General features: G+C 42.4%; 1 protein-coding gene across 2 annotated transcripts in view; it reads left to right on the top strand.

The window, feature by feature from the left end:
* The first annotated feature begins 1,286 nt into the window (after positions 1–1,286).
* Positions 1,287–21,815, top strand: part of LOC122071140 (anaphase-promoting complex subunit 1) — a 114,775-nt gene continuing 94,246 nt past the window's right edge. For both annotated transcript variants that reach the window (XM_042635436.1, XM_042635435.1), the window contains exons 1-8: positions 1,287–1,705; positions 2,291–2,354; positions 14,965–15,049; positions 17,638–17,924; positions 18,336–18,441; positions 18,863–19,023; positions 20,030–20,217; positions 20,299–20,368. In XM_042635436.1, the coding sequence (XP_042491370.1) occupies positions 1,479–1,705; positions 2,291–2,354; positions 14,965–15,049; positions 17,638–17,924; positions 18,336–18,441; positions 18,863–19,023; positions 20,030–20,217; positions 20,299–20,368 (1,188 nt within the window). In that variant the 5' untranslated portion in view covers positions 1,287–1,478. The remainder of the gene's footprint in view (positions 1,706–2,290; positions 2,355–14,964; positions 15,050–17,637; positions 17,925–18,335; positions 18,442–18,862; positions 19,024–20,029; positions 20,218–20,298; positions 20,369–21,815) is intronic.

The following is a 21,815-nucleotide window of genomic DNA, read 5'->3' as shown; positions in this document are numbered from 1 at the left end:
GCCATACTATCCTCATAACTACATGGACTGGGTCATACCGAGGTTGAATGAGAACCATTCAACTTTTACTGAAATCAGTGAATAACACTAAACACACCTGTGTGAGTGACCCCAAAAGGTAAGAGGAGTCAAACTCAAGTTTTTTTGTTCATTAAAAACCTAATAAAGTATTTCACAAAAAAAAAAAAAAAAAAAAAGAGTAAACATTATCCGATACATATGACCCAATTTTTACCGTCATAGCTTTATGCGCTGTGCAATGCGTTAAGGTAATATGATCCCTCTAGCTTTAATATAGAAATATAAGTAATTTAATTTTTGAGATCTCATATGTGAAGAGAAGATTGTGTCCTACTAGCTAGAGTCTTGGAACCCATTGCCAAAGCTGCATTGCAGGGAGAGAGGAATAGAGGTGGAGCATGTCTATAAGACGATCAAAATGGTCTCTGTTAGCACTGGTTGAATTGTTGAGCACTCCATTAACGCGGTGTTATGGGAGTTGTGCATCAAAAAGGTGAAGTTTTTTTTTGGTGGAGAGAGAAGAGGGCTGAGGGTAAAAATATAAATCACTATAAATGGGGAGGGAGACGAACTCTTTGGACAAAAGGATGTTCCTAGGTCATTTGGTCCCTACGTTAGATATAAAGAGTAGCGAAATGATGCCCGCATTCCTGTTTAAGACAAGTGCCTCTCTTTAGGGACATCAAAACCTAAATCGAGCTAGTAAAATCGCCCCAGATTGAGCCGATTGAACCAAGGCCAGACCGAATCGAAGGCTTATTGGACCAATTTCGGTTTGGGAGATTGTAACCCCACTAACAAACCGAACGACATCGAAAATTGAATGGACCTGAAATCAAACTGAAATCGACTCAAAACTTGGCCGAAACCGAAATAAACCGATAAAAAATCGAAAAAGTCCAAAAATTCATTAAAAACCAAGTTTTTACATAAGTTTTGTATGGAAAATCAAACCCAAACGAGACAAAAAACCGATTACAAACTAATATAAGAAACCAAAGTCAAACCGAAACCAAATCACATCGAAATCAAAACCAAATCGAAATTTCCTTATTAATTTGGTTTTGGTTTCACCATTTTCACACCAAAACCGGTTCAACTTGGGCCAAAATTGGGCCAATCCGAACCGTTGACACCCTTACCTTTCTCATAAGCCCTCACGCTGACGTAAGGACTGCACGACTAGGGAGCGTTTCACTTTCTTTGTAATAGTAGTCTGTTTTTTGGGTACAGGTTAGATAGAGCTCAAACGTTGGAAACAGATGGTTCGCTCAAAGGCTCTAAACCAACCCATCGGCACGGACTAGGGTTTTTCCCACCCTGTCTTCCCCCCTCTACTTTTTTCAAGCCACTCAGGGGGAGAAAAAAAAGGGCGGGAGAAAGAGTCAGTGAAATGCCACTCCTTTAGTCCTCCACTTCTTTCATTTCCTTCGCATATCCGCAACATAGGTCGGAAAATGTCGATTAAAGTTCGTCATCTAACAGTTCTTGGCGAGTTCAAGCCCTTCGGCTTAATTGCAGAAGCTTTAGACGGAAAGCCAGTCGAAACTGTTACTGATAAGTACGATTACTTCCTCTTCAACCCTAAAATTACCCGAGAAAGCGACGATTTTTCCGATCACGATTCTTCAGAAACTTCTTCGTGCGATCGAAGCGACCATGAGCTCTTCATTAGAGGAAACAGGTACATTCATCTGGATTCTTACTCTCCCCGTTCGCATGTGTCCGCCATTATTTCGTTTTTGTTGGCAGTGGAATCGAGTAATCTTGGTATGGAGTTATTCCATAGCTCTTGTACTGCGGCATTTACAATTAATGTAATTAAAAGCTGTTAAGGTCGGGGATGGGGTTCATGAATTTGTAGTGAAGGTCGATGGTGAGATAGCTCCCCTTTAAGTACTGTCTAAACGTCTGGGGTTACGGATTCTCTCATCATTTTATAACGACATTGTGCGTCCCTGATTTTTCAGTCTCAGTTGCTTATCATCCTCAGAGAATTGAAAGGCGACTCCTTTGAGGAAATGGGACTTTTGATATGCCACATTGAACATTCCAGTGCTATATATCCACACTTCTTATTCCTTTTTTGTGTGTTAAGTAATTTTACGACAATAGTTATTATTTTGATTTTGACTCTTAACTTGTTCACTTGATGGGAAATGCAGATTAGCTGCCCCTACTATATACTGCAGTTCATGTGTTATATATATATATTATATTTATTTTATATCTGGTTTTATCTATCTTATTTATCATTCTTCTGTTACAGGATAATATGGAGTGCTGGTTCTCGGGTTCAGAAAAGATACACCTTACCTTCTTCTGTCATTATGGTATCTCTTTAGCATTTCATGCACTGTAGAAAATAATTTCTTTGGGTGCTTGTCATAGATTTTTTTTTTGTTTGGATTAATGAAAAATTTGTTACCAAGGAGGAAGAATATACAAAGGAGAAAGGGGGGGGGTGGGAAGCCACAATGAGCGAGACCTCAAAAGAGGCAAAAACGACTAGGGGCCGAAAGCCCAACTAAAGGGAGGGAAACATCAAGGGGTGGGGGAGATGATAAAGGAGGGAAGGCTCCAGGAGACAACAATGAGCCTGTTCCTTGGGGTGTCACGTATAGAAGTGCAGGACGATTGCGGAGACATCCAAGCTTGGAGCTAACATCGAAGTAGATGGCTTTCCAAATCTTATAAAAAGAACGAGAATTAAATGACCATCTACGAAGATTATGCTCCATCCATATATGATTGATCGTTGCACCAAAGGCAAGCTTCCCAATGGTATCACAGATAGTAGATCCACCAAAAGTCATGTTATTCTTGATCCATTCTCTAGACAAAGGAATGATTCTCATGCGAGATGGCCAATAGGGGCTAAGGACCCTCTTCCAGATAGAGGAGGTGAAGGGGCAAGAGAGAAAAGATGGTCGGCATCTTTAGTGCCATTTTAGCAGAGACAACAAGAGGGGGGCTTGAATTTGCTGATAAATGAGAAAAGACTACGTGGGGAGACAATTAAAGATTATAGGCCAAGCTGTTAAGCTATGGTGCGTGATATGATCTTTAAATCAGATAATCTTGCGCCAAGGTGCAAGGGGACCTTTGGAACTAATGCAATCCCAAACAGAGGCAGAGGTAAACAAACTTGATAAAAGAGGTGCCAGAGGACCTTATCCTCTCTTCCATGATGACCTAGGGGAATGGTGGGGAGGGAGGACCATAGGTGAGCGAGGGGAGGAGGGAGGAGACCATACACCTTTGGCAGATCTACTCAAGCCAGTGGAGTAGATGGATCTAGGAGAGATCAGGGAAAACATGGTACTAAAGAGGTGCCAAGGATCCATCCATAGGGAGGTGGAACCATTGTCAATGACATATGAAATCGTACCAAGGGCAATATGTCTAGAGCTGAGGATTTTGTGCCAGATCCAAGAGGCATCAAAGGAGGGGGGAGACAGTCTAGAGGGAATCGTTCTTAAGGGGTGGTAGTAGACCCAAAAAACCCAAATACTGTTGTGTTTAGGAGTAATCATAGTTGTTGTCACGGCGCCAAGGCAAACTAAGGCGTTGGAGGGTTGTCTAAGCGCTGAGGCGCGCGGCTTAAGGCGAACAAGGCGACAAAGTATAATTTTTTATTTTTCTTATTTTCTAACATTATTTAAGTAAGCTACTTATACTTTGTATCATAAAAAATCAACATCAAGCAACATCAAGTCATTAAAAATCAACATTTAGCCACATCAAATCATAGAATATTAACATTAAATCACATTAAGTCGTAAAAAATAGACATTTAGAGAATGCTCTTGTTCTATAATAATTTTGACTAGTCAAATGATTTTATTTTTACATGAGACTTTTTGTATTGGATATAACATAAAACCAGCTTTCCAACAAGTCTAAGATTACTTAAATTTGAGTTGTAATGGAAAAATTGTGCTCTGGTCAAACTTATTTTAGAGTGTGCGAATGCTGTTAAAATCTCCTGGATGAAAATAATTTATAGATATCAAAACAAAGATTATTTTACCAGACTTTTGGTTTTTAACAATGTTTTAACATTATAGGATTTATAAAATTTTCATAATTGAGAAAAACCCCAACATTTAAAAATTGAAAATCGCCCCTATAACCAAAATCTAGTTTTTGTTCATGGATTGGGGGGTTATTTTTTATCCTTTTGGAACTTTATTCTTAAACTATTTTTATTGGATTTAAATAAAGGGTATTTGCTTATTTATGAATAATATCTTAAGTTAATGACTCGTTTACTTAAATGATATTTGGCATAAATAAGTACCAAAATACAAGGCGACTTGCAGTGTAATAAGGCAATGTCGCCTAGGCCCCTGGCAAACTCCTTGGATGCTAAGTCGTCGCCTTGACAACTATGGGAGCAATTTTCTAGATAAGTTTCAAGTGTCGATAGAATTAACATCTTTAATTTGCCTCAAGCTTAGGCCTCCTTCAGCATTGTGGTTGCAGACCTTTGACCAGCTCATGAGGTGGAGGAATTTCGAGGAGTTTGCTCCTTTCTAGAGGAAGAAGCAAATGAGGGAGTCAATAGCTTTCGAAGTGGCAGTAGGGAGAGAAAAATTGCCAGACCAATAGAGATACATAGATTGGAGAATTGATCTGATAAGGACTAGACGACCAACATAGGAGAGGAGCTTGCCTTTCCAAAGCTGAAGTCTTTTCCTCATAAGGTCAAGCAGAGGAGCATAGTGGTGGGAAGAGAGCCTATAAGAGATGAGGGGCAATCTCAGGGTATTTAATCGTGAGGGTGTTGAGCGAGAACCTAGAGGTCAAGAAGCTGGTCATGGCAGACATTAGAGACACTTGAAAGGAAGAGACTAGGTTTGAGGATATTGATACGGAACCTCTAAAGGTATTTAAAAGACAAAGAGAAGATATCATACTAGATATAGAGGTGAGATCAACCTTAGAGAAAATCATGAGATCATCTGCAAAAGCAAGGAAGGTGAGCATAAGGCTTTTACATTTAGGGATGGGAGAGATGCGGTGCTGGTCGGTGGAAAATTGGATGGAATGGGAGAGAACCTAAAGGGCAAAAGAGAAAAGAAAAGGGGATAGAAAGAGAAGTAGCCTGCAGGGCTACTATTAATTAGCACAGAGAAGCAGGGAGAGGAAATGTAGAAATGAATCAAATGGAAAAAGGAGGGGGAAAAACCATTTGAAGCAAGACTTTGGAAATGAAATCCCATCGCATGGAGTCAAAAGCCTTATGAATGTCAATTTTTAGAAGAGCAACAAAAGAGTGGGACTTGCAATAAAACCCTCTGACATTCTCGTGACATTATTATCAGCAATACTTCTCCCGATAATAAAAGTCGATTGATTAGGGCTGACAAGCAAGTCAATGACATGTTGGATTCTGTTGGACAAGATTTTTTGCAATAAATTTATACAGGACTACATGAGGTTGCAAAGGGAAATGAGCCTGAATTAATGCATGGCCTGGTTGCCACCTTCTTAGGAATGAGGCAAAGGGAGGTGTGGTTGATTTCAAGGTTTAAGATCTCGCTCTCGCCCCATCTCGCTAATCCGAAAAAGAGAGATCTCACTGAGATGATGTCTTTTTTCCTGGTTGACTTGGTGGTTGGTCTTGGTAATTATATGGTCTATATAGCCCCTGAAATTTGGTATTTTCCCTATTTTAGGCCTTCTAAACACAATGGAAACATCAATTTTTTTTTAAAATTAAACCTAAAATTGTACTTTAACTTCGTACCCTATGTAAGTAGTCTCCGACTCTTCAGACCTTAGGCTAGTATACTCTATTCCACAATCTAGATTCCATAATCAACACATGACACAACATAATCATAAAAATTTAAAAGACATCATATATAAGAAAAGTAACTCCAAATGTGGGTGAGGAGGTAATATTCTCTACTCTTTAAGCTTCAATGAGTGTAAGAATGGAGATCCTTAAGCAAAAGCACCAAAATCGTTGTTCCTTAGTGTTTTTTCTTCAAAAAAGTAGAGAGAGGCAAGATTTGGCGAGATCTCGATATATCGGTCGAGTTTTTGTACAATTTATATCTCACCATGCATCTTGTCTCGCCTTTTTGAAAAAACGAGATATTAGCGAGATCTTGAACCATGGTGATTTCGGTAAATCTAGGAAGGATTAAGGAAGAAGTTTCTGATGGCAAAGATGAGATCATCCCTAATGATGTGCCAACTGGTAGAAAAAAATCCCATCCTAAACCCATAAGGACTGGGAGCTTTATAGGATTTGTGGGAGAGGATGGCAGCTAGGATCTCATCGTCAGAAGGATATACTGGAGGGAAGGGCGAAGATGATCAAGAATGAATTTGTTAAGATCATTTGGCAAGGGGAGAGTTTAGGAAGTTGAAGGGGGATGGAAGAGGTTGGAAAAGTAACAAACAACTTCATATTTAATATCTTCAAGCAATAGAAGCTCAATTCCGGAGCTGGATAAGAGCTTGGGAATAGAGTTGGCATTGGTTCTAGCCTTGAGCGATCAGGGAAAATAAGCTGAATTGGAATTACCAAGCTCAAGCCATTTGATTCTAGATTTTTTGTGAAAGAAGCTTTCCTTCTAGGCAAGGAGAGGATAACTCTCAGGCGACTAGCTTATCCTTGTTTGCTAGAGATTGATTATGAAGGTCAAGCTGTAATCTTAGATTGGATGAGATCGAGTTTTTCTTGACATTTCTAGGATTTGGGCAAAGATGTTACCAAAGGTTTTGGAATTCCAAATTTTAAGAGCAGCTTTGACATTTATGAACTTTCTGGCGAAAACAATGGGTGGGGGGGAGGAGGGAGAATGGGCTGGGATATCCCAAGCTTCACAGACAAGGGGGAGGAAATCTTGATGAAGGGTCCACATGTCGAAGAATTTGAAAGGATTAGGACCAAAGGAAATGTGGAGGTGAACGAAGAGGGAGATGGGGGAATGATCAGACATATCCGGGAGGTCAAAACAAGCATGGGAGGAAGGGAAGGTGTTGAGAGTCTTGAGGCATGCTTCATTGTTAAGGGCTTTATCTGATTTGCATGCCACCCGGTCAGAACCAATTCTGCGATTATGCCAATGAAGTTGGATTTATTTTGGAGTAATCTGCAACCCAGACCTCATGTCTCTTCGGCCTATGCCCTACAACAACACTATCCTTATGACCGGAAGATACTTGTTCTTTTCATTTCTTGAACTCACCCCATCACATTGAAAATCTATATAATGTGTCTCAGAAATTGGGGCCAAGTTGGCCAACTGTAGGGGCACCATAGAAAGAGTATCACTGGAAGAAGCACTTCGAATAATAGCCACCCTTATGCCTATTGTTAAGAATCTCCCCTTACAACCTGCTTGTCTCTTTTTCCCCTTCTCTAATATTTTTTTGGATGAATAAATAATTCATTATCAAGGAGAAGAATATACAAGGGGGAAAGAATGGGGGCAAAAGGAGCAAAGCCCTCAGAGGAGGGGGGACTAAGCCCTACTATCTAAGGGAGACATCAATGGGGGGAGACCCCAGGAGATAACAATGAGCATGTTCCTTGGGGTGTCATGAACCAGGTGGTGGCAGAGAGATCTAAGCTTGGAGATAACATCAAAGTAGATGGCTTTCCAAATCCTTTAGAAAGAATGGGAGTTGGGGGTCCATCTACGAAGATTTCATTCCATCCAAAGGTGGTTGATGGTGGCGCAAAAGGCGAGCTTTTCGACTATGTCACATATGGAGGAGCCACTAAAGGTCATGTCAACCCAAATCCATTCGCGGGCGAGGGGGAGGATTGGACGGTTGGAGGGCTAGCATGAGTGAAGGACCTTCTTCCAGATGGATGTGGGGAAGGGGCAGGAGAAGAAAAGATGGTCGACATCTTTAGTACCATTCCAGCACAGACAACAGGAGGTAGGGACCTGAATGTGGTGGTAGTTGAGGAAGGACTGCGTGGGAGGTAGTAGAAGAGGGCTCACCAGGCGGTGAAGCTATGACGAGGATCGTGCCCTTTAAACTAGATGATATTTCGCCAAGGGATAAAAAGGTCTTTGGAGTGGATAAAGTTCCAAGCAGAGGCAGAGGTGAACAAGCCCGAGGAGGAGGTCACCCAAATAACGTTATTGTCTAATCCTCTATGGCCAGCGGGAATGGGGGGGAGGGAGAACCAGAGATCTGCCAAAGGGGGAGGGAGAAACGGAGGGGACCAGCCATTGAGGGAGAGGATGGAGGCCACAACGGCGGATCTGGTAGAGCCAGAGGAAAAGATGATTTTGGGGGGGACCAAGGGGAGAAGGATGCCAGTAGGGTGTCAAGGATCAAGCTAGAGCAAGGTGGAGGAGCTGTTGCCAATAGTGCAGGAGACAACAGAAAGTTCGAGGGGTTTGGAGTTGAGAATGCTACGCCAAATCCAAGAAGCATCTAGGGAAAGGGAGGCCATCCAAAGGGAATCATTTTTAAGGGGACGAAGTAGACCTAGGAGACCCAGATAATGCGTTGCTTGGGGACAATCTTCCAAATGAGTTTAAGGATGGTAGCGGAGTTGACATCTTTGATTTTACGAAGGCCTAGACCTCCTTTGGCCTTTGGGCGACAAACATTGGACCAACTCATGGGGTGGAGGAATCTGGTGGCCTCAGTTCCTTTCCAAAGAAAGGTGCAGAGGAGAGAGTCGATGGCTTTGGATGTGGAAGCAAGGAGGATGAAGATGCTAGACCAGTAAAGATAGAGGGATTGGAGAACATATTGGAGAAGGACAAGACAATCAACATAGGAGAGAAGCTTGCCTTTCCAAAGTTGGAGCCTTTTCTTGATGGAATCAAGGATGGGGAACAATGGTCGAAAGAGAGACGAGAGGAAAGAAAGGGAGACCATGATATCTGACGGGGAGGGGCTACCCAGGGAGAAACCAGAGATGGCAAGGAGCTGGGCTTGACGTGCGTCAGAAACACCAGAAAGGAAGAGGTCGGATTTGAGGAGGTTGATTTTCGATCTGGAGAGGGACTTGAAATGATAAAGAGAGGCCATGATATTGGTGATAGAGCCAGGGTCGGCTTTAAAGAAGATCATGAGATCATCAGCAAAGGCTAGGTGAGTTAGCATGAGAGATTTGTATTTGGGAATGGGGGAGATAAGGTGGTGGTTTGTGGGGGATTGGATGGATCGGGAGAGGACTTCAAGGGCCAGACAGAAGAGGAAGGGGGAGAGGGGGCATCCTTGTTTGATGCCCACAGAAGAGAAGTATCCCACAGGGCTGCCATTGACGAGGACGGAAAAGAGGGGGGTGGAGATGCAAGAGCATCCAATGGACAAAAGGGGGGGGGGAAGACATTTGAAGGAGGACTTTGGAGATGAAATCCCAATGGATAGAATTAAAGGCCTTAATGAATATCAATCTTAAAGAAGGGCGGCAAAAGAATGGGATTTACGATTGAAGCCTCAGACAATCTCATGGCAAAGGATGATGTTGTCAGAGATACTTTTACCAACAATGAAGGCTGATTGGTTTGGATGACAAGGGAGTCAATGACCTTTTGGATCCGATAGGCAAGGATTTTGGCAATAAATTTATAAAGAAGGTTACAAAGGGAGATAGGCCTGAAGTCAGACATGCATTGAGCACCCTCTTTCTTAGGGATGAGGCAGAGGAAGGAGTGGTTGATGCTGAGGATTTGGGAGGGATTGAGGAAGAAGTTGCGGATGGTAAAGATGAGGTCATCACGGATGATATGCCAACAAGTGGAGAAGAATCCCATGGTGAAGCCGTTAGGGCCAGGAGCTTTATTAGACTTATGGTGAAGAACAACAGAGAGGATCTCATCATCCGAGGGGATGGCTTGAAGAGATGGCATAAGGTGGTCGAGAATGAATTTGTTAAGGATGTTGGGGGTAGGGAAGGGGGAGAGGTGGATGTGGAGGGTGGATGGAAGAGCTCATCGAAGTAGGAGACGACTTCAACTTTGATATCATTGGGGGAGAAAATCTTCGAGCCAGAGCGGGAGATGAGCTTGAGAATGGAGTTGGCATTGGTTCGGGCTTTGAAGGAGCGATGGAAGTTGGCTAAATTGGAGTCACCGAGCTCAAGCCACTTTATCCTGGATTTCTGACCAAGGAAAGATTCTTCTTGAGCAAGGCGGGAGGAGAGGTTCAAAGCCGCCAACTTTTCTTCATCAGCCAGAGAAGAATTGAGGTGGTCAAGCTGAAGCCTGGATTGAATGAGGTCAAGTTTCTCTTGGCAGGAATAGACTTGAGCAGAGATGTTACCAAAAGTGGCGGAGTTCCAGACTTTGAGAGCCGCTTTGACGTTCTTAGGCTTTTTGGCGAAAGCAATGAGAGGTGAAGAGGAGATTGTGGTGGGGATGGCCCAGGTATCCCTGGCCAAAGGGAGAAATCCATTATGGAGGGACCACATATCGAAAAATTTGAAGGGTTTGAGGCCAAAGGAGATATAGGGTTGGACAAAGAGGGAGATGGGAGAATGATCGGAGATGCTGGGGCGATCAAAACTAGTGTGGGAGGTTAGAAAGGAGGTGAGCCAAGCTTCATTGACAAGGAGGCAGTCAAGGTTACAGGCCACTGATCAGATCCGCTACGTCGATTATTCCAGGTGAATTTGGAATTGGACCATTTGAGGTCATCCATCCCAATAATGTTAATGCACTCATTGAAGGAGTCTGAGGAGGGAATGTCAATAGGGGCACCTCTGAATTTCTCATGTGATGCCTAACCACATTGAAATCTCCTCTGATGCCCCAGGGAAGGGAGGAGAGGGTGGAGGAGAAGAAGAGGAAGTCGGACCAGAGAGGAAGTCTATCAGGAGCACGGTTATGAGCATAGACAACAGAGAAGAAGGAGAGGGGGAAGCCCGAGGGAGGGGAGAAGGAAAAATGGATGACTTGGGAGGAAGAGGTAATGTGGGAGATGTGAATAAACAGAGGGTTTCAGAGGATCCAGATTAGTCCATTAGGGGAGTGGGTGTAATTGGAAATGAAGGACCAAGAAGGAGCAATAAAGGTAATGTTGCGGGGGGCACTGGCTTTAAGAACACGAGCTTTAAGGAGATAGATTTAGAAGACTTAATACGGCAGCGGATGGAGGCGTGTTTGGCAGAGGAATTGAGACCTCTGATGTTCTAGATAGTCCATGGTATCATTTGGAACGAGAGTGAGGGGGCAGTCGAGGCTCATTGAAGCAGGTGGATGGGCCAGTTTTGGATTTTGGCCGATGGGACTACTCCCTAAGGGGGGAGGGCAAGGGAGTGGTGGAAGATTTGGGGTCGGAAAGACCTTTGGGGTGGGGCAGGGAAGACATGATCTTTTGGGTAGCAACAGGATTTCTGATGGGGCCTGGAAGGGCCAGTCTAGACTTGAGATGAGGAGATGTTGCGTCAGCTATAGGCCAAGAGAGGGCATACAGGCTGTGGTTCTCTAAGGGGGAAATTGCTTTTGGAGGAGAGCCCATGAGGGTTGTGTCTAGTTGGAGGCCATTGTCAAGGCACTGAGTGGAGGAAGGCAGGAGACCAGGGTGGGGAGCACCGATAACAACAGTAGAAGGCATCGCAGCCCTAGGCAAGACTGGCGGAGGGCCAAAAGGAAGCCCATTAGCTATGGCGACAACGGTAGAGATCATTGGTAACTTTGCAAGAGCCAAGCAATTCGAAGAATCGGAGCTGACGCCTTCCAAGGTGTGAGAGAGCAAAAGAGCTGACGGGAGCTCAACAACAGCATCAAAGCCCAGCGGAAGGCTAGGCAAAAACATAGAGGCATGTAGCGTAGTTGTGGTAGGCAAGGGCAGGCATGAGTGGACGATGTTGGTTGCATAGTAGTCTGCGGGGCCAGAGGTGGTTAAATTAGAGAGGGCAGAGGATGTTAAAGAGGTGGTGCTGGCGCCTTCTAAGGCGGTGAGGCAGGCAGGCGAGGATGTAGGCGGGAGAGACCCAATTGAATAAAGGGGGAGCCAAGACAAGGGGGTCGTCTTGAAGGCCATCGATGGAGCAGTCGGCGGAGACAACAATCCACCAATCCGTTAGGGAAGAACATCGTGCAGCAGTAGAGGGGTGGAGGAGGAAGCGTGTGAGGGAGATGGTGGTTATGGTTCGGGTGAGAAGGATGATGATGGAAGCGGGTTAGAGGTGGTGGTTGGGTCGGGTTATAAAAATTACCCGGATAGAGTGGGTGGTTCGAAGGAAACTTGGAGAATTTGGATAGCTACTGAACCGGGAGGAACTGATTAAGAGGGATGAAAGGAGGGTCTAGTTGGTTGGAGAAGAGATAAGAGCAAGGCGTGAGGAAGAGGCAGAAGTATGGAGGATATCCGTTGGTGGGATTAGCGTAGAAGGTAGAGCAAGCAAAGGAGGCGAGGTTCAAGGTTCGAGGCAAGGAAGCCATCGGCCAGCACAGGAGAGGGAGGGTAAGAAGGGGCAGAATGGATAGTGGGGCGGCTTGGGGAAGTGGGACGAGGTGACAGGGCGATAGCATCATCAGGTTCATCAGGGCAAGCCAACAGGGAGAAGTGGTTATTACCGTCGGGATCTCCCATCGGACAAACGGTTCGAGACAAAGAAGCATGATCGTCGGGATTCATATAACCGGACGGTGATCCCGATCTTTTTTCCTTCTAATGAGTTTCCTCTTAGTGATCTAATCGGTGCTGAAGTTATCAGGTAGCTGAGAAGCCGAAGGCGAGCTTGCAAGAGGAGCGTGAAGACTAGGCATCAAAGGACCTTCGATGGAATCCGCCATATTTTCCCTGCCACCATGTTCTTTAATTTTTTTCTTACACAAAGCACTGTGGAATGCCCAAAGCATTTGCATGTGGTACTTAGGGGGGGAATCCAGTCATATTTTATCTCTTGTTCAAAGGAGTAGCCTACTTCGTCTAGAATGGTGACTGTGGAGGGCAGAACCTGGTCAGTCGACTACTCGACTCCTTATTGCAAATTCTGGCAAAGGAGATTCGATCCATAGTTTTCGTTTGCTTGTCAGAGTAGAGCGGCTTGGCTATGTTGGAACCAATGAGGCTGAGGCCCTTAACACACCAGAAGTGAAGGGGAAGGTTGGGGAGGGAATCCAAAGAGGGATGGAGGTCGGTTCCGAACGATGGAAAGAGGTGCGTTCGTCCCATTGTCTCAAGAAAATAGGATTTTTGCCCACGTACCAAGGGTCACCATCAATGGCAACGGATTTATCAACAGAGGAGGAGAAGTTGAAGATGAAAATTCCGTTATCAAGCATGAAAGTGGAAAGAGAACCCGAGGGTCTCCATTGGTTTTGGAGAGAAGGCTTGACAACGGCTAAAGGAGGGGAGCTGCCCAAGAAGGAGCAAACGACTTAGTTCTTCCATTTGCTGATCTCAGATTCCAGAAGCCCCGAGGGGCAGAGACCGACAGACGACAGTGATGGAGTTAAGGGAGGAGGGTGGGTGGAAGAAAAGAGACTGGCCAGCGGTGGGAGGTTTAGAGGAGGGTGGAGAGGGAGAGGAAGATACAATGGAGTTCCAGGGGCGGCTGTCTAGAGGAGGGGAGGGAAGGGGGGTGGAGGAAGGAGGATCAGGGACTGAGGGGTGGCCGTTGGCGGGTGCCAAGGGGGGAGGGGTGGGGCATGGGGTCAGGGCATGGATCTCAGGATCTCATGGCAAAGGATGATTCGAGGTTGTTCACATATTATAGGCCCATAAAAGTGGCCTATTACAAAGAAAATGCCCCTTCTCCAATATTGGATGCCATACAATTGTAAATCTAGGAAGAGTCCCTAAAGAGACACCTAAATAATTGTGGGGTTTCAGACCTTGAACACATACCAAAGCTTGTTAACACTTTCCTTCATCACCACCACTACTATCACACATTCACACCTCTGGCACATTCCCCACCACAATCAACATACTTTGTCAGATTACCTATCAGTCCAGACGTAGCTCAAAAGAATCATAAAATAGCCCATAATTTTGGACTGGAATCACCTCAGGGCCGAATACGGAGGCAGTCTCATCTGCATATTGCAGCAGATGGGATATTCGAATGCCACTTTCATTTACTTTCACCCTTCTATAAGTACCAGCACTCTACTTGTGCTGAAAATACTTCTTGGAGCTCACATTCATCAAGGTAGAAAAAGACAGTTGAGATCCACACCTCTGTCCTCCTCCTTCACTTGATTCTGAAACTCGTCATTCTCAATGTCTCTAATAGAAAACCATGACTGATATGATCATACGCCTTTTATGGTCTATTTTACATATCAATGCACCCCTTCTACCCCTCACAATTGAATCTAAGTTCTTTCAAGTGATCAACACTCCGTCCAAGATATGTCTCCCATTGGTAAAAGTTCCCTTACATGCCCAATAACAACCCTATCACTTCCTTTAATCTGTTGGCCAAAACTTGAACCTCCACTTCATAGAGACTTCGTTACAGCCTGATTGGCCTAGTTTCTGAAATCTTCTATCTGGCCCTATGGTGGAATCCAGGGTATATTGTCAAAACATCATCAATCATTCCCGTGAAAAGAAAATTAAGATCATCACGGCCAGGAGGCCCAGGACCCTTTCTCATAATTTAATGCCTTCACTGCTGCCCAAATCTCATATTTTTACAAAAATCTTGGCTTTCTATCTTCCAAAGATTTCAAACCAATTTTGGATACTGAAAGCCTCCGCAATCCTAACCATCTACCTGATACATTTTCTTGTGGAAAGCCTTATAGGCTTTCTGTTGAAATTTCCCTATGGCGTTGGGTTATTTTTTCCTAAAAGAAAATTGTTAATCATCATTCTTATTTGAAACAGAAGATTCCCATATTCTCATGTGTTATTTTTGTCCGGCTACATTTTCAATTATAAAATTTCTTTTATTTTCCCCTTTTCAGTTCATGATCTATTATTTGATTAAAATTCAGGATCTTCTTCAAATACTGGATTGTTCTGATGAATTGGTTCTGTATATAGGTCTGCTGGTGTCGTCTGGGTGCTGTATCAGAAGCCTTTCTTTGTGTTTTACAAATTGATACTTTGACAATCTACAACACATCAGGTAAGTCTTGTTGCCCATTCTGCTTCATTCCATCTCTCTTGGTGACCCAGAATCTTTCATGTTGCAGTTCATTTTGGGACTTGGAGGATACCATGTGTTTGCCATGTCACCTTCTAGGGAGGGCTTCCTGTATTGCATATATCTGCCATGTGGCAGGTCAGGAAGTTCCCAATGTTTGCAAGAGAGGTAGGAACCAGGGTCCCCTGCTCGAATATTAAGCTCCTGGCCTAGCAGAGTTGGCCCTTGGTGGAATAAATCCATGAAGAATTTTGAAATTAGTGAAAATAATGAATGACTGAAAATACAAGGGAAAATGCCGATACATGGGGAGGTGTATGGTAGAAAATGGTTGAGCTTATCACATCATCCTTCAATATATATGTGAAAGAGAGGGGATGGAAGGAGAAAGATGAGATGCCATGTTCCTTTTATGCTGGAAATAAGCAATAGTGACCAAAATTCCCTTAATAAAGTGAAGCATGATTACTGAACAATTGTAACTCATCGACCCCTGGTACAGGGTCCGAAGCTGAGAATTTTCCCCCAGGTTGTTCTCTTGGATAGGAATCCTAGTCATGCTAGGAGATTGATTAAGTAGGACAATTGTTTTTGTTTCCTTGTTCAAGTAGGAAAGTAAATTCCCAATGCAGTTAGGAATCTAGAATCCTCATCAAATTATGACAACATAATCGTATTGTGATAAGTTTGACAGTATTAGAACTTGATATCAGTACCTGTTCATGAAGAAAGAGAGAGAAGAGAAGGTGAAGATCGAAAAGAGAGGGAGAGTGGAGAATCAAGCCCCACGGGTTGAGAGAAAACAAATTCCTCAAACTGTGGTAGGGAGAGACTTTATGTTAATAATAAAGACCAAATTACAAATAAGGACAGGTCCACAACTAATGTCTATAGCTTTTGTCTAACTTAGGCATAAAGATAGGATTAGAAAATAATATTACAAAATGGCCCTGCTTACACTGGCTACTCTTAACCCTCCCCCTCGAGCTGGAGCATAGACATCATCCATGCCTAGCTTGGAACACCCTTGGAGAAACACACTTCAAAATAAGGCTGCTCCCTTTGGCTGGACATTATGGGCTTGACAGTGATGGGTCTCATCTTGGGTCGTATTTATCAACCCATTGAACTGTTGCTGCATGCCTGCATCTAACGCTTAGGCTATGTTTGGTTGTCTAGAAAGGTGGGATGGTGTGAAAAGTTCACTTTTTGACCCATAGTCGTAAATGCATTGCCTAGATGATGCCTTAGTCATCTAGGCAGGCACCTAGGCACCTTGTGGGTGTCGCCTTGCATCCAAGCCCCCTCCAATGCCTTGGGTCACCTACATGTCATGACAACTGACAACTATGTTTTGATATCTCTCTCACACTTTCTTGCTGTTTGGTTGGTTGAGAAAGTGGTGGCCTTGGTAATTGAGCTTTTTCCATCCACTTTCTCATTCTCCCAGATAGGCTTGTCAAAGAGTCCGACCAAAATGGTGGCATGTTGTGAGATAGTCTATGAAACCTTAAAGAGTGGTAGGTCCCACTTGTTTTTATTGCAACATCAATATGAGAAAATGTGTAATTTCTTCCACTTCACTTCCCTACACTCTCTTGCACTTTCACTTTCACTTTCACTTCACACACTGTTGCATTCTTTCTACAACCAAATATAACGTTAGTCCCAATGCACCCAAAATGGATATTTACAGAAAAGGTCTATAACCAATTCAACATTCTCAACAATTTACATACATACATGCATGAATATATGATATAGAAGGATGCATGTATATATATATATATATGTTTCTTTTTGGGGAAAAATAAAATTTAGCAGAGACTTTGGTAGTCCCTGATAGATGTAAAGCTGGGAAAGGAACCATTTTAGAGGGTCCAGATGTGGGCCACTGGCAAGTGTATAGCATCCTGAGTTTGCAGGCTACTCTCTTATGAATATTGCTAATTCAAATCATTTTTACTTTCTTTCCAAAAAAAAGAAAAAAATTTGTAGCACAGTTTTTTAGCGTGTTTAATACTTTGAAATGAAGAATATATGCTGTGGTTTTGTTTAATTAATTACTTTTTTTGGAGATAAGTAAAACCTTTTAATGATGGAAAGAGCTACCTAGACGAGGATTTTATGCAACCAACATAGTCCTCAAAACAGTAGACCAAATCGATGACTACTAAGTGATTTCCAAACCCACCCCACCCCCCCCCCCCCCCCCCCCCCCCACCAAAAGAAAAGAACCAAAATAAAATTCCAATTGTGCAAAACATCATATGTTTTCTGTCCCTAAATTCCTGGTCAACAGACAACCAAAATGACACCATCCTCTTTGATTTTGTTTTTCTTGGGCCACTTTATACATCTGCTCCGTAGCTTAAAAAATATTTGTTATTTATGTGCTTTAATTAAAGGTTATTTTTCCCAAAGGAGTTGTAAAATTCATTTTTAGACTGCTTCATTCTATGAAAACAGGTTGCTGTGCATACTATTTTGTATTTTTTATAGCTAGTTTTACCTGCCATATGGTTCAAGTTCAAGGCAAATTTTATTTTGACAAGTTGAATTTTGTCCAGGTGAAGAAGTATGCATTCCTCTCCCTCATAGCATCACATCTATCTGGCCTCTTCCTTTTGGTTTACTTCTTCAACAGTCAACTGATGCGAACTGTCCGAGCCATGTAACTTTTCCATCTTCAAGTACAGTGTCAAATGCCCGTGATTTATTACGGCCAAAAAGAGAATTCGGGTACAGTCCACAGAATTCCGTCAATGCACTCAATTCGTTTGATAATATTGTCAAGGGGGATGTAACTTCATTGTCATCTCATCTGATTTTGAAAGATCCACTTGAAGAACCCCAGGTATGCATTTGTCCTTCCCCCTTCACTTGTTAACCTCCATTTTGTTTAATTCTTAGCCTGTCTTTGTTTTCTGATAGTTTCTTTTCTATAACCTATTTTATGTCATTGTCTATTTTCCAGAGTGTCTATGTTCTCATAATAGATTTGGTTGGGTATATTTTTTGGAGTTTCTATGTTCTATAATTCATGTAGTTAATTGTTTTTGGGACAGATTCAGTGGATTTTAATCTTTGTCTTGTATAACATAAGATTCTGAAGATCCTGAATGTTTGCTTTTTTTAAGTGTGTTATGCGCGAATTATGGTTTCTAAAACTGCCTGCTGTCTTTGCTGAATGTTAGATAATGTCTTTCATGGTTATATGCATTACAACCTGTTTACTGAAAATGATTGATTTGTATTACTTTGTCAGGCAGCGTTTGTGGAAGAAAGGGTTAAACTGACCACCATGAAAGATTTTGATGAAATAACAATTTGGACTAGTGAAACCATCCCTCTAATGGCATCGTATAATAAAGGTTTCTTCACATCATTTCGATTTTTCAAGTAACTCAGTTGTTTAACGTTCGAGCATTAATATGTACACACAAATATGTATACATAAAGGAAAATTCTTGTTGTAACGGAAGTTGGTGAAAAAGAGGTTGTAACCTTACTTTTTTGCCCTTATTGTATAACACACTTCTTCTTTCAATGAGGGTAAAACTGTGTCATTTCACATGTGTACTCAAAAGTGTGTAAGACTATGATGGCTCTTGAGAATGACATAATGGTAGGTCGTTTTCAAATTATTAAACCCTTTTTTACCTGACTTGTAGAACTTTTTTGGGGTAAGACAAAGAAGGTTACAACTTCTCACTTCACTACTTCGATTGCAACAAATGCACCCATACATAATTGTCTATATTTTTGACATCTTTTGTAAATTTGCGTTATCAGGAAAAATGCAGCATTCTGTATGGCTGGTTGAAGTTTCTAATTCAAATCTTGAAGCCACAGGCACAAGTCTGTCCGATGTGGTTCCTTGTGGGGTGCAACAAAAACAGTTCTCTTTCAGGAGGATATGGCAGGGGAAAGTTGCTCCATCCGCTGCTAGTAAGGTGCTGATTTGCTTAGTCATTTTATTTAGAAATTTTAGTGGGGTATGTGTGTGTATGTGTGTGGACAATGGCAAACATTCTCAAAATAGTAGGAGGCATTAATAAATGGGATGGATATAGAGCTCTAATGGGCCCAACCCTAGGGGAGAGGAAAAATCTATGATTATGAATTGCCGGTGGGGGGGGGGGGGGCACAAGAACAGGCACCTCATGGGGATTAAAAGGAGTATAGGAACTGTCCAAGATGCTGGTCCTCACAGCCCCATCAAAGGCATCAGCATATACCACACCATGACTAACACAACACAACTTTGCCCCCAACACCATGCTTCCCGCTCATCTGAAAAGAGCACCAAGCTCCAAAAAGAGAAGGGAAAGGGGGAAAAAAAGAAAGAAAGAAAAGTAACAGATAATAGAGTATTAAGGGAAAGGGAGACTGCTGCTTGGGGAATTAAAGGAAAATCGTAATTATGTTTTCCTATCATTCAACTTCTTATTTATTTATTTTTCTGTTCTGTGTCCTTCTTGTCTTGCTGTAAGCATTGTTTTGGTTCTATGGGGATTGCTTATCGTCATATTCTGGAGGTTGGTTGATGATGCTTCTGTTGGATGAGTACGTTGAGAAGGAAGCTTTGACCCCCGGGGCATGTGTGTGGGTTGGGGCTACAATATTTCTGTATTAATTTGGTAGTGGGGTTGGTTGGTCGCCCTAATGGGATCTTTAGGCCTTTTTTTGTATGTGTTGTGTGTGCGAGAGAGAGCTTACTTTCTGAACTTCATACTAGTGATCTGGTCATTAAAGGAAGGCATTTTCCTTGAATTCTGAAAAGGTTTTCCATGGATTATGTCTGTCCTCCATTCCTTGGTTTTAGGCAGGTGAGGTTGGGGATTTCAATTCACAATTGTTTATGAGCTTACATCTAGTAGTTCAATGTGATTGCTGAGTGTTGTCTACCTCCTATTCATTTTTCTGTTGCTTTTATTCTCATTCAACTATCTTTGCCAGGTTTTTCTGGCCACTGATGATGATGGTGTGCCTGTAATTTGTTTTCTTCTCCAAGAACAAAAAGGACTTCTATCAGTAAGGCTTCAAACCGTGGAGATGAGTAATGAGACCCTCTTCGATATCAAACCTGACACAAGCTGGAGTATCCCTGCAATTTCTGCTGCTCCTGTGATTGTGACCCATCCAAGGTAGTGTTACACATTTGTGTTTGTTTTTCCCTGCAACCATTTCTGTCTTCTAAGCTTCTCAGCATGCCACCTTCATTGCAGAGTGAAAGTTGGATTGTTACCATTTGCAGACATCATTGTCTTGGCTTCAGAAAACAACCTTGTTCTTTATGTAAGTTCTTACGAGTTAGGACTTCAAATGAGTATATTATGAATTTTCTTTCAGAAAAATTAAATTATGTCCTTTCATTTAGTTCCGAGTCCTTACCTGAATAGAAGTCTATCTCCTTTGACTGGTCAAGAAGGGAGGGGAATTTTAGTCCTGGTTCCAGAATAGCTTTTGAACCAGCAATATTATGAAATGAAGGGCTACAATTACTAATGGATGTTGGGACCTGAGAAGTGTTTGGTCTTCTTATTGCACTTCTTTGTGGAAGGGTGCAATGGAATAAGCAAGAAATCTACCTGATCATATTAATTTTTGGTAGGAAATAAGGAGTGTGTAACGTAACGTAATCCTGAACCAGAAATCAGCAGGAGGCTAGTACAGTCAGGGATCACAGAAGCAGAGAAATATAGGCCAGAAATAGGAGAAAGTTTGTAATGCACAGCATATAGATCAGAATAGGTTACAACTCAGCCACTCAGGTTGCATGGTCTATTCTAATAGAAGAGCAGACCTGAAGAATTTAAAGAAATTCTGACAAGTGACAACAAAATATGTAATTATGGAGAAATCCTAGTGGTAATAGGAAAACTAATAGCAAAACTAGAGCAACGGTATCAATCAGAATTCTTTAAGAAGCAACAACAGAACTTCAGAGAACAGAATATTAGAAGCGCATTAAAGTTATTTTAAACAGAGGTTAGAATTTCAGATTAGAATTAGAAGCAATAAACAAGAATGAATCTGATGTGCGGAGTAGAAGAGGGGAGAGAGAGGAAACAATAGAATCAGGAAGAAAGAGAAATGATGAGCAGCAGTAGAGAGATATCACCTGGTTGAAGAAAGACCAGAACTAGAAGAACAAATGGAGAAGAAAATAGTCAGCCAGAAGAAGATCCTTTACTCATGTTTGCAGAGCTCAACAGCTCAAAACCTCTTGAAAAATCTTCAATTCTATTAAACCAGTTCTTGTCTAATTGATTGGGGTGGGGTGTATACATTTACATTTCCTCAGGTCCTACTAGTTTTATGCTTTTAGCTGCCCTTCGGAGGCAGCCCACGACCCAAACTATAGAATAAAAGACATAAACCCTCAACGGTGGCTACTAACCATGTTCATGGAGACTGGCTGGGGCAGAAGGGAAGATGGTGATGTTGCTGGAGGAGAGTTTGGCAAAGGGAGATGCAAGTCTTGGGAGTGGTTTTGTGGATATGCTATATGGTGCCTATGGAACTCTATCAATGGCAACAATTGTTGTTTTATTGTTTGATATACATGCTTACTTTGGTTCAAAGTAAAAACCAAGAATTTGAAATTTAAATCCCAATGGTGACATAATGTACACTTCAAGGACCAATACTCATTTTATGGCATGATTCTGTTGATGGAACCCTAGATGAGGCAAGTGCTATGAGAACTCGGGACTAGATATCAGTGGGTGTAGTATAATTG

This window comes from Macadamia integrifolia, unplaced genomic scaffold (assembly GCF_013358625.1).
Source record: "Macadamia integrifolia cultivar HAES 741 unplaced genomic scaffold, SCU_Mint_v3 scaffold_18A, whole genome shotgun sequence".
In the NCBI taxonomy this organism is placed as follows: Eukaryota; Viridiplantae; Streptophyta; class Magnoliopsida; order Proteales; family Proteaceae; genus Macadamia; species Macadamia integrifolia.
The sequence above is the reverse complement of the archived record's forward strand: the minus strand, read 5'-3'. Positions and strand labels throughout refer to the sequence as shown.